This window comes from Crocuta crocuta, unplaced genomic scaffold (assembly GCF_008692635.1).
Source record: "Crocuta crocuta isolate KB4526 unplaced genomic scaffold, BGI_CrCroc_1.0 scaffold132, whole genome shotgun sequence".
Taxonomy (NCBI): domain Eukaryota; kingdom Metazoa; phylum Chordata; class Mammalia; order Carnivora; family Hyaenidae; genus Crocuta; species Crocuta crocuta.
The window spans coordinates 2,787,013-2,801,279 of NW_027528611.1; the positions used below are offsets into that span (position 1 = coordinate 2,787,013).

Here is a 14,267-nt window from a genome sequence, read left to right on the forward strand (position 1 = left end):
GCTTTTTGGTACAATATAGTCCCACTTACTTATTTTTGCTTTTGTTGTATTTGCTTTTGGTGTCAAAAATTCATCAAAACCTTTGCCAAGGAGTTTACCACCTATGTTTTCTTCTAGTAGTTTTATGGTTTCTGGTCTTACGTTTTAAGTGTTTAATCTGTTCGTGTATGGTGTAAGATAGTGATCCAGTTTCATTCTTATGCCTAAGACTGTCCAGTTTTCCCAGCATCATTTATTGAAGAGACTAGCCTTTCCCCGTTCATGGTTCCTTGGTCATAATAAATTAATTTAAACCGATATATATGTATGGATTTATTTCTGAGTTCTCTGTTCTGTTTCATTGATCTATGAGTCTGTTTTTATGCCAGTACCGTACTATTTTGACCACTACAGCTTTGTAATGTAGTTTGAAATCAAGGTGCATGAAACTTCCTGCTTTGTAGTTCTTTCTCAAGAATTTTTGGTTATTTGGTTTCTTTCTTTTTCTTTTTTTTTTTTTTACAGTTCCATACAAAATTTCAGGATTATTTGTTCTATTTCTTTAAAAAAAGGCTATTGGAATTTTGATGGGGATTGCATTGAATGTTTATTTTGCTTTAGGTAGTATGGATATTTATTTAATCAACAGTATTGATTCTTCCAATCCGTGAATATAGACTGTCTCTTTACATTTATTTGTGTCATTTTCATTTTCTTTCATTAATGTTTTGTTGTTTTCAATATACAGGTGTTTCATCTCCTTGTTAAGTTTATTCCTAGGTATTTTATTCGATACAGTCGTAAATGGTATTATTTTCTTAATTTCTCCTTCTGATGGTTCATTGTTATTATATAGAAACACAACCAGTTATTGTGTATTTATTGATTTTGTATTCTGCAACTGAACTGAATTCTGTTTTTTGACAGTCTTTAGGTTCTTCTACATATAATCTCGTGTTATCTGCAAATAGTGACAGTTTTACTTATTCCTTTCCAATTTGGATGCCTTTCATTTCTTTTTCTTGTCTAATTGCTCTGGCTAGCCCTTCCAGTACAGTGCTGAATAGAAGCAATGAGATGAGCATCCTTGTCTTGTTCCTGATCTTAGAGAAAAGGCTTTCTTGCTATTGAATACAGGGTCAACTGTGGGCTGTGTCATAGGTGGCCTTTATTATGTTAAGGTTTGTTCTCTCTATATCTACTTTGTTGAGAGTTTTTATCATAAATGGATGTTAAATTATGCTAAATCTTTTTCTTCATCTATCAAGATGATCATGATTTTTATCCTTCATATTATTAATGTGTATCATGTTGATTGATTTGTGGATGTTGAACTATCCTTGCATCCCTGGACTAAGTCCCACTTGATTGTAGTGAATGATTCTTTAATGTATTTGTTGAGTTTGGTTTGCTAATATTTTGTTAAGGATTTTTGTGTCTATGTTTATCAGGGATATTAGCCTGTAATTTTCCTCTCTTGTGGTATCCTTGTCTGGTTTTGGTATCAGGGTAAATCTGGCTTCCTAAAATGAATTCAGAAGAGCTCCCTCCTCTTCTGTTTTTTTGGTAGAGTTTGAGGAGAATTGGTATTTGACTTTGACTTTATGGTAGAATTTACCAGTGAACCAATCTGGTTTTTGTTGGGAGATTTTTGATTACTGATTCAATCTCCTTCCTGGTAATTGGTCTGTTCAGATTTTCTGTTTCTTCGTGATTCAGTCTTGGTAGGTTATATTTTCTAGGAATATATCCATTTCTTCTTGGTTGTCTAGTTTGTTAGCATACAGTTGTTTCATAGTAGTCTCTGATCATCTTTTGTATATGTGTAGGCGCAGTTGTAACATCGCATCTTTCATTTCTGATTTGATTTGAGTCATCTTTTTTCCTTAGTCTAGTTAAAGGCTTGTCTTAAAGGAGTGTCAGTTTTGTTTATTTTTTCAGAAAACCAGCCCTTAGTTTCATTGATCTTCTGTGTTGTCTTGTTAGCCTCTTATTTTGTATATTTCTGTTCTTGTTTTTGTTACTTGCTTCCTTATACTAACTTTGGGCTTTGTTTTTCTTTTTCTAGTTCCTTGAGGTGTAAAGTTACGTTGTTTGAGACTTTTCTTGTTTCTTAAGGTAGGCATTTGTCACTATGACCTTCCCTCTTAGAAGTACTGCATCTCACAAATTTTGGTACATTTCAATTTCCATTTGTCTCAAGGTATTTTTTATTTCTCTTGATATTTTTGACTCACTGATTGTTCGGTAACATGTTTAATCTCTTATTTTCTTGTAATTTATTTCTAGTTGCATAAGTCTTGTGGTCAGAAAAGATTCTTGATATGATTTCAGTCCTTATATATTTATTAATGTTTTGTGAGCATATAGTCTATCTTGGAGAATGTTACATGTACACTTGGAGGAGTGTATTCTCTTGCCTTTGGGTGGTGGTTTCTGTATGTATCTGTTAAGTCCATCTGGTCTAATGAGTCATTTAAGGCCATATTTTCCTTATTGATTTTCTGTTTGGGTGTTGTGTCCATCAGTGTAAGTGGGGCATTAAAATTCCCTGTTATTACCATATTGCTGTCTGTTTTCTCACTTGAGGTCTGTTAATATCTGCTTTGTATATTTAGGTGCTTCTATGTTAGGTGCCTAAATATTTATAAATGTCATGTCCTATTGTTGGATTGACCCCTTTATCATTTTGTGATGCCATCTTTGTCTCTTATTACAGTCTTTGTTTTAAAGTCTGTTTTTTTCTGATAAAAGTAGTATAGCTACTCCAGCTTTCTTTTTGTTTCCATTTGCATGGGACATCATTCCATACTTGCATTTTTTGTCATGTGTGTCCTTATTTGAAATGAGTCTTGTAGAGCAAATATAGATGAGTCTTGTCTTTTTATCCATTCAGCCATTCTGTGTCTTGATTGGAGCATTTATTCCAGTTATATTTAAAGCAATTATTGGGATGCCTGGGTGACTCAGTCAGTTGGGCGTCCAGCTCAGGTCATGACCTCACGGTTTGTAAGTTGGAGCCCTGCATCGGGCTCTGGGCTGACAGCTCTGGAGCCTGGAGCCTGGAACTTGCTTCAGTTTCAGTGTGTCCCTCTCTCTCTCTCTGCCTTCCCCTGTTCACGCCCTGTCTCCCTGTCACTCAAAAATAAATAAATGTTAAAAAAAAAAATTTTTTTTTAAGTAAGTATGTACTTACTGTTATTGTTTACTGGCTGTTTTTGCAGTTCCTCTCTGTTTCTTCTCTTTCTCTCTTCCTTTATGATTTGACTACTTTCTTTAGTGATATAATTGTGCGTTCCTTCCTCTTTACCTTTTGTGTATTCACTGTAGATTTTTGTTTTGTGGTTACCATGAGGCTTACATACAACAATTTATATAATTTAATAATCTGTTTTTAAGTTAATGACAACTACCCATTCTACCCTTTCTCTTTCTCTTCACCTTCTGGGACCTCTATAATGCAAATATTTGTCCATTTGATATCCCATAATCCCCTTAAGTTGTCTTCACTTTTTTTCCTACTCTGATTAAAGTTTCACTGTCTTTGAGTTCACTGATCTTTTCTTCTGCTTCATCTAGTCTGCTGTTAAATCTAGTGTAGTTTTCACTTCAATTATTGTATTCTTTAGCTCTGTGACCTCTGTGTGGTGCTTCTTAGTATTTCCTATTTCTCTGTTAAAGTTCGCACTGTGTTCATCTGTTCTCCCAAGTTCAGTGAACATCTCTGTGACATTGTTTTGAACTTATCTCAAATGTTTTCTTCCTGAATGCATTTCTCTCCTCTAGGATTGGTTTTCTAATGGTTTATCTTGGTCTCTATCTTTGGGGGTTGGAGGCTTTCCTCAGATGTATACTTATGTACATGTGGTCAGCTCTTTGTATTTATGAGATGAGCCATTAGAGAACTAATTGAAAGCCCTGTGTCCCTAGAAAGGATTTTTCTTTAAGATGAATAGGTAGAGTGCCACCATGATACTGGGCTCCAGAATCTGGAGTACCAGTATCCACACTGACAGCCTTTGTTATTCTGTTTGTGTTCATTGTTTTTAGAATTCCTAGCTCTATAGGATAAATGCCAGGCTGTCTACTGTGTTGTGTTAGGGTATCAATGTTATTTTACAAACTTTTAGTTTATAAAACTCCCTTTACTCATACCTGCATTCCATCATACCTCTGTATCCATAGTTTAATCATAGGTTGGCTTTCTCCCTCCACCACTGTGGATCACCCTACCTCTGGTTTTATAGGTTGCTAGGATGTAGCTCTCTCTCTGTCTTCACATTGTTTTAGATTTAAAAATGTATTCCTTTATTTTAGTTTTATTGGCTTTGAGCAGGAAGATGATAAAAATACAGTTGTGTAATCCATCATCTTAAAGTTTTTGTTTCTGATCATTTGCTGTAATAAATACTGTGATAAAATCATTATGTCCAACTCTTGGTGTGTATCCATAGTCAAAACATGGAAACAACCCAAATGTCCATCAACTGATGAATGGATAAATAAAATGTGGTCTATCCATAGAACGGAATATTATTCATTGGTAAGAAGTAGTGAAGTACTGCTGCATCCTACAACATGGAGTGAACCTTGAAAACATACTATGTGAAGGAAGTCAGAAAAGACCACACATTGAGTTGTTCCACTTACATGAAATGTCCAAAATAGGCAAATTCATAGAGACAGAAAGTAGATTGATGGTTTTCAGAGTCTAAGGGAAAGGTGTGATGGTGAGCTGCTAATGGGATTAGCTTTTTGGTGGGAGTGATGAAAATGTTCTAAATGTTCTAGATTGCGGCAAAATTGTACAACTCTGTGAATATACTAAAACCACTGAATTATATGCTTTAGATTGTTGAATTTATGGCACGTGAATTCAATCTCACTAAAGAAGCTAAAAATAATTTTAGGACAGTGTTTTTCAAATACAGCCCACTAGTAGGTTATAAGCCAATTTAGTGGGTTAGTAATAGACTTTGTGTTAAAAAAAGGTGGGGGGGGGAATGGGAAGCTCATGTAGTTCATGTGAATATGTAAGTTCATGAAATGTTTAAATGAAAACTTATAAGTAGCACATTCTCTATGGCAATTATGAATATGTAGTATTTAATTCAAAGATAATAAATTTTTGTTTGGCACTTTGGTTTTACTATATATATTTGGGTGACTAGTGATTGGTGTAAAGGATGGTTAGAAATGAGAATTTAAAAAAAAAAAAAAAGAAATGAGAATTATACAAGGAATGGAATCTGAATTGAAAGGATCCTTAGAAACGGTGGCACAGGGTGCCTAGTTGGCTCAGTCAGTTAAGCATCCGCCTCTTGGTTTTCGGCTCAGGTCATGATCTCATGGTTTATGAGTTCAAGCCCCACAATGGGCTTAACTCTGACAGTGCAGAGCCTGCTTGGGATTCTCTCTCTGCCTCATCCCCACTCACTCTGTCTCTCAAAATAAAGAAATAAAAACTTAAAATATATATTTAAAAAAAAGAAATAAGGGGCAGTGCCCTGACTGATTTGGCTTTTATCATCTGTCTGTTCTTACAAACAAAACTGCCAAACTTTTCCACTACTTTCTGCCTTCCTCACAGATTTTTGCCTTGGCTTCATTCTGTACCCTGGCCAAGTATATTCCTGTTTCTATCATTATTGCTCTTTTGATCAGGTTACAAATTATTTGACTCTTTTAGACTCATACTGCTATTAAAATGTGATCTCTTGTCCATTTCAGTTTACATTTGAGATTTGCAACATTTGTAACATTGGGTTAAATTTTATATGCTTTGAGAGCTTTAAAGTGCTGACATTGCATGGGTGCCTGAGTGGCTCAGTCGGTTAAGCATCCAACTTCGGCTCAGGTCATGATCTCACAGTCTGTGGGTTCGAGCTCCGCATCGGGCTCTGTGCTGACAGCTCAGAGACTGGAGCCTGCTTCAGATTCTGTCTCCCTCTCTCTCTGCCCCTCCCCTGCTCACACTGTCTCTCTCTGACTCTCAAAAATAAATTAAAAAAAAAAAATTAAAAACAATTCAAAGTGCTGACATAGTTTCTTCTGAACATGAATAGCAGATATTTGAGACATGAAGTATAGGTATGAAGAGCTTAAAAGCAGAGACTGAAATTATTTTAGAACTCTCCTTTTTTTGTTACAGGAAGAATGGGTTTCAAACAAGCTGAAATTGCTTTCTATAACATTTCTTCCAATTTTTAGTTTTCTCTTAATACCCTTCATCAATAAAGGTTACAGTAATTCTGAATTCTTTAATCAGGTCATCATCCTCGTTATCTGATAGTAACTGTTTCTGTTTTCTCAAAATTTCTCTTTTCTTTTTGTTTTTATCTTTTTATGACAGAGACTCTTTTCCGTTGTCTGATATTCCTTGAGGGACATCATGTATGAAAGTTTGGTATTAGTAAAACATGGGCAGTTTGAGAAAGCCAAGATGATGCAAGGATCAGAAGGAAACTTTATATATAGTGTCTTTAAGGTAAAATAAGACAGTGCATCATTGAAACTATGCAGGAGTCTGTAAAAAAGGAACATTAAGAGCAAAAAAGGGGCACCTGGCTGGCTCAGTTGGTAGAGCATATGATTTGTTTTTAACGTTTACTTATATTTTGAGAGACAGGGAGCATGAGCAGGGAGGGGCAGAGAGAGAGGGAGTCATAGAATCTGAAACAGGTTGCAGGCTCTGAGCTGTCAGCGCAGATCCGATGTGGGGCTCGAACTCACAAACTGCAAGATCATGAGCCAAAGTTGGACATTTAACCAACTGAACCACCCAGGTGACCCTAGAGTATAGGATTCTTGATCTGAGAGTTGTAATTTCGAACCTCACAGAGTTTACATTAATTTAAAAAAACAAAAAGGACCAAAGTTTAGGAAATTAAAAATATGGTAGAAATGTAATAGACAACACAAGTTAGAAAGATAAGTCTTAAAAATAGAACAACAAGATCTGAAAAGATAGAAAATATAAGGAAATTAATGCAGTAAGCCAGAGGGTCCATTATCTGGGAGGGGAAAAAAAAGTTCCAGTAAAGAATAGAGGATTAAATTTACATCAAAACACAAGAAACTTTCTCAGAACTAAATGAATCTCTAGTTTGTAAGTACTAATGCAAAAAGTACTTAGCAAGTTAGATTTTTAAAAAGCCATTCAGGGGCATCGGTGTGGCTCAGTTGATTAAGCCTCCAACTTCCGCTCAGGTCATGATATCATAGTTCGTGGGTTTGAGCCCCTACATCTGGCTCTGTGCTGGCAGGTCAGAGCCTGGAGTCTACTTCATATTCTGTATCTCCCTCTCTACACCTTCCCTGCTCATGTTCTGTCTATCAAAAATAAGTAAATGTTAAAACTTTAAAAAATAAAATAAACAAAAAGCCATTCAGGATATTTTAGAACATGGGAATTAAAGAGAAAATCTTTGGGGCACCTGGGTAGCTCAGTTGGTTGAGCGTCTGACTTTGGCTTAGGTCATTATCTCACATCCGTGGGTTCGAGCCCCACCTCGGGCTCTATGCTAACACTCAGAACCTGGAACCTGCTTTGGATTCCGTGTCTCCCTCTGTCTCTCTGCCCATCCCATGCTCGCACTCTGTCTCTCAAAAACAAAACAAAACAAAAAGCCCAACGTTTAAAAATAAGTAAATAGAAAATCCTTTTTTTTTTTTTAATGTTTTTTTAATTTATTTCTGAGAGAGAGANGCGAGATCATGACCTGAGCGAAAGTCGGACGCTTAACCGACTAAGCCACCCAGGCGCCCCAAAAATCCTTTTTAAAAAAGGATTTCTTCCTACCAGGGAGAAAGACCAAGCCCTGTTTGTAGACTCAGAAATCAGAAGGCATTGATTGGATTTGGTAGTCAGGAGTGAGGATAAAATAGAAATAGGAGAGATCTTAATAAATTTACCTCCCATGCACTCATTCTTCAGAATTTACCAGTAATATGTGCTATGAAAATGGAGTAAATCAAGAGCGAGGAAGACTGAGATTGAAGGAACAGGACGTCCACCACTGAGAGACGAGCGAACATTAAGACATTATCTATTTGAAATTAATGCTTAAATATAAGTTTAGTGTATTTTTAAAATGATATTTAAAAGTTAAAAGTAGGACTTTTTCCTTAGGTAATCTGTTTCTCTAATGTTTTAGAATAAGAAGAGGGTTTCTTCTCTATCAACACATGTCTCAGGGTAGGGACTTGTATTTCTCATTGTGATTGACAATTTAGAACAATCATAAATCCTTTAACTGGGAATGCTATTTAATGTACAGTTTTATAATTAAAAGCTTCTGTTCACAAATATATTTGCTTCCAAGAATTTTCAAATCTTTAAAAATTTTTTTAACATAATGAATCCCATGATGTTTGTAGAATTCTAGTATTTCAACATTTTTATGTTTGATTTTCACTTATACCTCACTGCTTTTCAGAAATTTCATAATTTTAGTTCTTCTTACAATCATATAGTAGTTTTTATTTGTTTTTTGCTTTGTTTTGTTTTGAAGTAGTTTCCATGTCCAGTGTGAAGCCCATTGCAAGGCTGGAACTCATGACCCTGAGATCAGTAGCTGGGTTGAGATCAGGAGTCAGACACTTAACTGACTGAGCCTACCAGGCACCCCAATCAGATTGTAATTTTAATTGTAAAAGGCAACAAGTTCGAAATGAGAGATCCATTTTAGAAATTCATCTTAATCATAAATTTAGGAATATTCATTCAGACACATTATTTCTATCTAGGAAATTGGGCCAGGTAATTCTTAATAAGTTTCCCAAAGACCTGTGTTCACTAAAAATGAACACATTGAATCATGTAGTTCTATAGCTACTTTGTATTCCTGGAAGAACAAAAGTGCCAAGAAGTGAGGCAGGTTGGAAAGGTCACCAAAAATCTAAATCTGAATCATTAGTGTTGCTTGCCAAGGTATGTCTTCTGTCTCAATAGCCGCCGTAACTGGTTTTGCTATGGAAAATTTATTGTTGGAACACCAGGGTGGCTCAGTCGGTTAAGCGTCTGATTTCAGCTCAGGTCATGATCACATGGTTCGGGAGTTCAAGCCCCATGTCCAGCTGTATGCTAACAGCTCAGCATGGAGCCTACTTCAAATTCTGTCTCCCTCTCTTTCTGCCCCTCCCCCACTCGTGCACGCACATCCTCTTTCTCTCAAAAAAAAAAATAAATTTTTTTTGTTTTGAAAAAACAATCTGATGAAATAGATTGATGAGAAGGTAAATAAAATATTGAAAAATGGGATTAAAATTCCTTTTCCTGCAGCTACTGAAAGGAATGTTTTGTACCCTGCTTTTTTTGCTTAAAACTTTATATTTAGCAGGCAGCTAATAAGTGTCAGCCTGAATGTAAATCTAAGTCTTTTTGCCTCTGAACCTATCAGTGCATAGAAATTTTGATATAACTCATTGATTGGCATGTAGAGAAAGGAGTTAGTAAAATTTTTTAAAATTTTTAGTGAGAGACCATTTTTACCTATCAAAGAAAATCAGGATACAGATTCGTTTATGTAGTGTGTGATTACAGATACACATTTTCATAAAAATACAGGAAAATACTAAAAGAAAATGTCATCGTTTTATTGGCAATTTTCTTTGGATATTGAGTTTCAGGTTATTTTTTCCCTTTGTACTTGTGTTTCCCAGATTTTATTTAATCATGTACTGACTTTTTATATAAAAAATATTCTTTTCCCAACATAAGGTAAAGCGATAGCTAATATTTTCTTAGGCCACCACTAGATAATCTGTTTATATTATCTGTTAGGTGGGGAGACATTTTGATAATGACATTGTCTTTATGTCCTATTTTATTCTGTCCATATGGAATGAATATGTTTATATTATTTCTTAGATCTGAAACTCAGCACCGAGGCTCTGCTCCCCACTCAGAAAGTGATCTACCAGAGCAGGAAGAGGAGATTCTGGGATCTGATGATGACGAACAGGAAGATCCCAATGATTATTGTAAAGGTAACGCTTTTGATACCAAGTAAGAGGTGATTCCTGCCTATTTGCAACTTCTCACTTAAATGTTAGGTCTATCAGTGTAAGCTATTTTGATGCTTTCTGCCTATTGCATCCTTTTCTCTAAGTGTAAGAAATAATATTTCCTCTCAGTTCAGTTTAATTTATTAAAGCTTGGTTTTATATTAAATGTTTTTACCCCTGTTTCTCCTTAAAAATGATAGTGCATATTTACCTTAGAAAATTTCAGAGAGATGTTAAACAAAAAGAAAATAAGAACCATCTACAATGCAGTATCACCCAGAAATAACCAGCAATGAGAGTTGATATATAGGCTTCTCAAAAAAAAACAAACCTTTACGTGACTTTTTTCCTCATAATGATTGCTAAAGTAAGTTAAACTGGAATTATAGATACTTAAACTGTGTCATAAAGTTGCCTGATAAAATTTTTGTTTCTTTATGAGACTTTCTAAGATTCTAGGCAGCAAGTTATAACAGAACGTGTCTTACCATCTAGGAGAACGTAGTTTGTGTTACTCTCAGCAAGCAAAGATAGATGTAAAAATACCTTGATTCCTGCCACTGTTGGCAGCCTTTTCAGGCCTTTCTGGTTTTTATTAAGTTTTAAGTTTAAGTGTTTTTTTTTATTTTGAGAGCAAGCACGAGCACAAGCAAGGAAGGGGCAGACAGGGAGAGAGGAAAGCATAGTCAGTGCAGAGCCAGACATGGGGCTGGAACTCATGAACCGTGAGATCATGACCTGAGCTGAAATCAAGTGTGAGACACTTAATGAGGTGCCCAGGTAACCCTAAATAAATGGAATTCACTAGTCTCCCTGATTAGTGAATCCTGAGACTGAAACTATAAATAGATTTTATTTTATTTTATTTTTTAATGTTTTATTTATTTCTAGGAGAGAGAGAGAGAGACAGCGTGAGCAGGGGAGGGTCAGAGAGAGAGGGAGTCACAGACTCTGAAACAGGCTCCAGGCTCTGAGCTGGCAGTCAGCACAGAGCCCGACACGGGGCTCGAACCCACGAACCACGAGATCATGACCTAAGCGAAAGTCGGTCGCTTAACCGACTAAGCCACCCAGGTGCCCCAATAGATTTTATTTTAAACATATATTTAGATACATCTATTAGATTATCGAGGGGCAAGAATACTGTGATATGTAACCTTGTTTTTGTTTGACAGTGACTTGTTTTTTAAAGTAACTATTGGTTGTTCAACAAATCATCACCTGCTTACTCTAAATCATTAGTCTTATTTGCTAAGATGGTTTTTTAGTAACATGAGTTCAGTATGTGGCTGTGTGTATGGCAGACTTAAAAGTTTCTTCTCAGTTTGTTATATAGAAGAAACCATTTTTATTTGATAAACTGTGTATAGATGTTGAAAGATGGAATATGAGATGCCTTCTCTTATTACTTAAGTGACTGTTTCCGTTCTGTTGTTTCTTCCAGGAGGTTATCATCTTGTGAAAATCGGAGATCTATTCAATGGGAGATACCACGTGATCCGGAAGTTGGGCTGGGGACACTTCTCCACAGTGTGGTTATCGTGGGATATCCAGTAAGTTGCCGTGGTCCCGCAGAGAAACTAGTTAAGTGATGCCCACATGTTATTATCTGATTTTCCAGAGATGACCCAGCCTTCAGTCTAGCTTTAGACCAATGTCTTGATCAGAATTTTGTTGTTGATAATCTTTATGTTCTTAGGAAATTTTGGCTTTTCCTCTGAAGAAGAAGCATGTTCTTCACCATGAACAAAATTAGCATCTATAAGGCCCTTGGAACTCAGAACTTCAAACATTACAAATATTCAATAAAAGTATGATATGTAAATTCATGGGGTTTTTTGTTTTGTTTTCTACTAGCGTAGAGTTAAATTTTCAGATGATGTCCTAGACCAACCTATGTGAAATTATTTTATTTTAATAAGAGATTTGCTCAACTATACTGTCTAAAATTTTTCCTACATAAATATCACAGGTAATTAACATAGGAGGTTTACCTATGGGTGTATGGGCTATCTTTGATGGGACGGTGTTTGAGATCTTTGCACTTTATTTTTTTATCTCTTTGGTTTCACCCAAGTATTTCTTCCGGCTTCTTATAGGAAAGTGCTACAGCTTTTAATTCTTTAGGTGTTGACAATGCAGATATATAGAATATGCAGATATATAGAATACTTCTGGTGTGCTAGGATTTCCCCCTTATTTATTCCCATTTCATGGTTTTACTTGGATTCAGGGAGACATTGAGAATGTAGACTCTAACTTAGAGAAAATGTATGATGACCGACATTACCCAAGAACAGATTTTCTTCCTCCCATAAATGAAATCTGGCCAGTTAGTGCCATCCGTTAACAGGTACACATGACCCCATAGAAATCACCTACGCTTAAGTACAGGGAAACATGGAATCAGTATTTGTTCTTTTATTACCTCCCAGTTATGACTGAATCTTACCTTCCTAGAGTGAGGATAGGGCATTCGCCTTAACTGCCTGTGTTTGCTTCTTAGGGGGAAGAGGTTTGTGGCAATGAAAGTAGTTAAGAGTGCTGAACATTATACTGAAACCGCACTCGATGAAATCCGGTTGCTGAAATCAGTGAGTATTAGATCATACTTGTGAACTGCGAAGCATCATCAAGTTTTATTAAATTAAGACATAAAGTTCCAGTATCCTTAAAGAAGTAGAGGAAGATAACAATATGCATTCCGTGCCTGTGGTAGTAGAAGTGGTGGAATGTGCTCTGGTGGGAATTCTCTGTACATAAACACTGAAAAAAACTTTCAAACAAAAATGTTTATTTTATGTGCCGGATAGCACCAGAAAATGTATTACTTTCCTACATGGTTAAAAGTTGTGTGAATAAGTTTATAACATTTATTTTATGTTTTAAAGTGTTATAAACTGTATATAATATAAAATACTTTATTAATTCCCTTAATATCTGAAAACTTAGGTAAATTTTATTGAAAAAACTTATTTTCGGTTTTGTTATCAATTAGGAAGCTGTCATTGTAGGAGGAGGAGCTGAGACTCAGAAAACCTAGGCTTTAAGACCAGCCCTGGTCTAGTATGCCCTCCAGCTCATCACTTCATTTCTTCTGAGCCATAGATTTTTCCTTCGTAAAGTGAGCACATTAGACCTGGAGAACTCTAAGAACATAATTTGCAAAGTGTCAGTCTGACAAGATAAGGAGCTTGTGCCCAAAAGTAAATCAATGTACTGCTTGCTTCCTTCACTGAGAAAGGTTTTCTGTGGGGCGGGTAGGGTCAGCTGAATAAACTGTGTGATGACTGGCCTGCGTCCTGGGAAGGCTCCGTAGTTCCTCGTGGCCTCGTAACCAGTAATTAATTTGGGAGTCACACTTTTAGTAGAAAAATGGTTGAATTAGAGCAATAGTCTATATTGGTCGTATTTCCTTTTGTTAACTGTTTATTTCTTTGCCTATTTGAGCTATTAAAATTTTAGTATGTCTTTCTCATAGATTTGTATGAGCTCTTTCTTGGAAGTAATTAATCCGTTGTTACATGTGCTGTGGGTGTTCCCTCCCCAACTCTTTGGGTTATTTCCATGCTTCTCCTTTTATTGAATACTGTTTCTTTCTCGCTTTAGGTTCGTAACTCAGACCCTAATGACCCAAATAGAGAAATGGTTGTTCAGCTACTAGATGACTTTAAAATATCAGGAGTTAATGGAACACGTATCCTTTTATTTGAAAATAAATCATGAAATAACCTTGTCTTTAAGAAAGGAACAAGATTTAATAAATAGCATTCGTCTCTTTTCTCAAGGCAAAGTACAATCAAACTACTTTGTTTTACAGTAAGCTTCTGAACATAGATGTGAATCATATTTATCTTTATATGTTGTGATTTTGCAGAGTACTGCTTTAGGCTTTTTCCTCTTTTCAAACAAGTTAAACCAAAGTCAAAAGAAAACTTTTTTTTTTTTTTAATGTTTCTTTATTCTTGAGAGAGAGCGAGACAAAGTGCATGCGGGGGAGGGACAGAGAGAGAAGAGAGGGAGACATACAATCTGAAGTAGGCTCCAGGCTCTGAGCTGTCAGCACAGAGCTTGACATGAGGCTCGAACTCACAAGCCCTGAGATCATGACCAAAGTCAGACACTTAACCTACTGACCACCCAGGTGCCCAAAAAGAAAAACTTTAAAAAAAAATAGCCTTGTATTAGTAAAAATTCTATACCTTTTATCAGTTAGCACAGAAATTTTAGTGGAAGTAATTTTTCATGATAAACACTGAGTAAAGAAAATTTTAGCACAT

General features: G+C 35.8%; 1 protein-coding gene across 1 annotated transcript in view; it reads left to right on the forward strand.

Moving 5' to 3' along the window:
- Positions 1–14,267, forward strand: part of SRPK1 (SRSF protein kinase 1) — a 68,119-nt gene that overhangs the window by 25,943 nt on the left and 27,909 nt on the right. The window contains exons 4-7 of the mRNA XM_077754819.1: positions 9,851–9,969; positions 11,432–11,540; positions 12,494–12,581; positions 13,597–13,684. Of these exons, the coding sequence (XP_077610945.1) occupies positions 9,851–9,969; positions 11,432–11,540; positions 12,494–12,581; positions 13,597–13,684 (404 nt within the window). The remainder of the gene's footprint in view (positions 1–9,850; positions 9,970–11,431; positions 11,541–12,493; positions 12,582–13,596; positions 13,685–14,267) is intronic.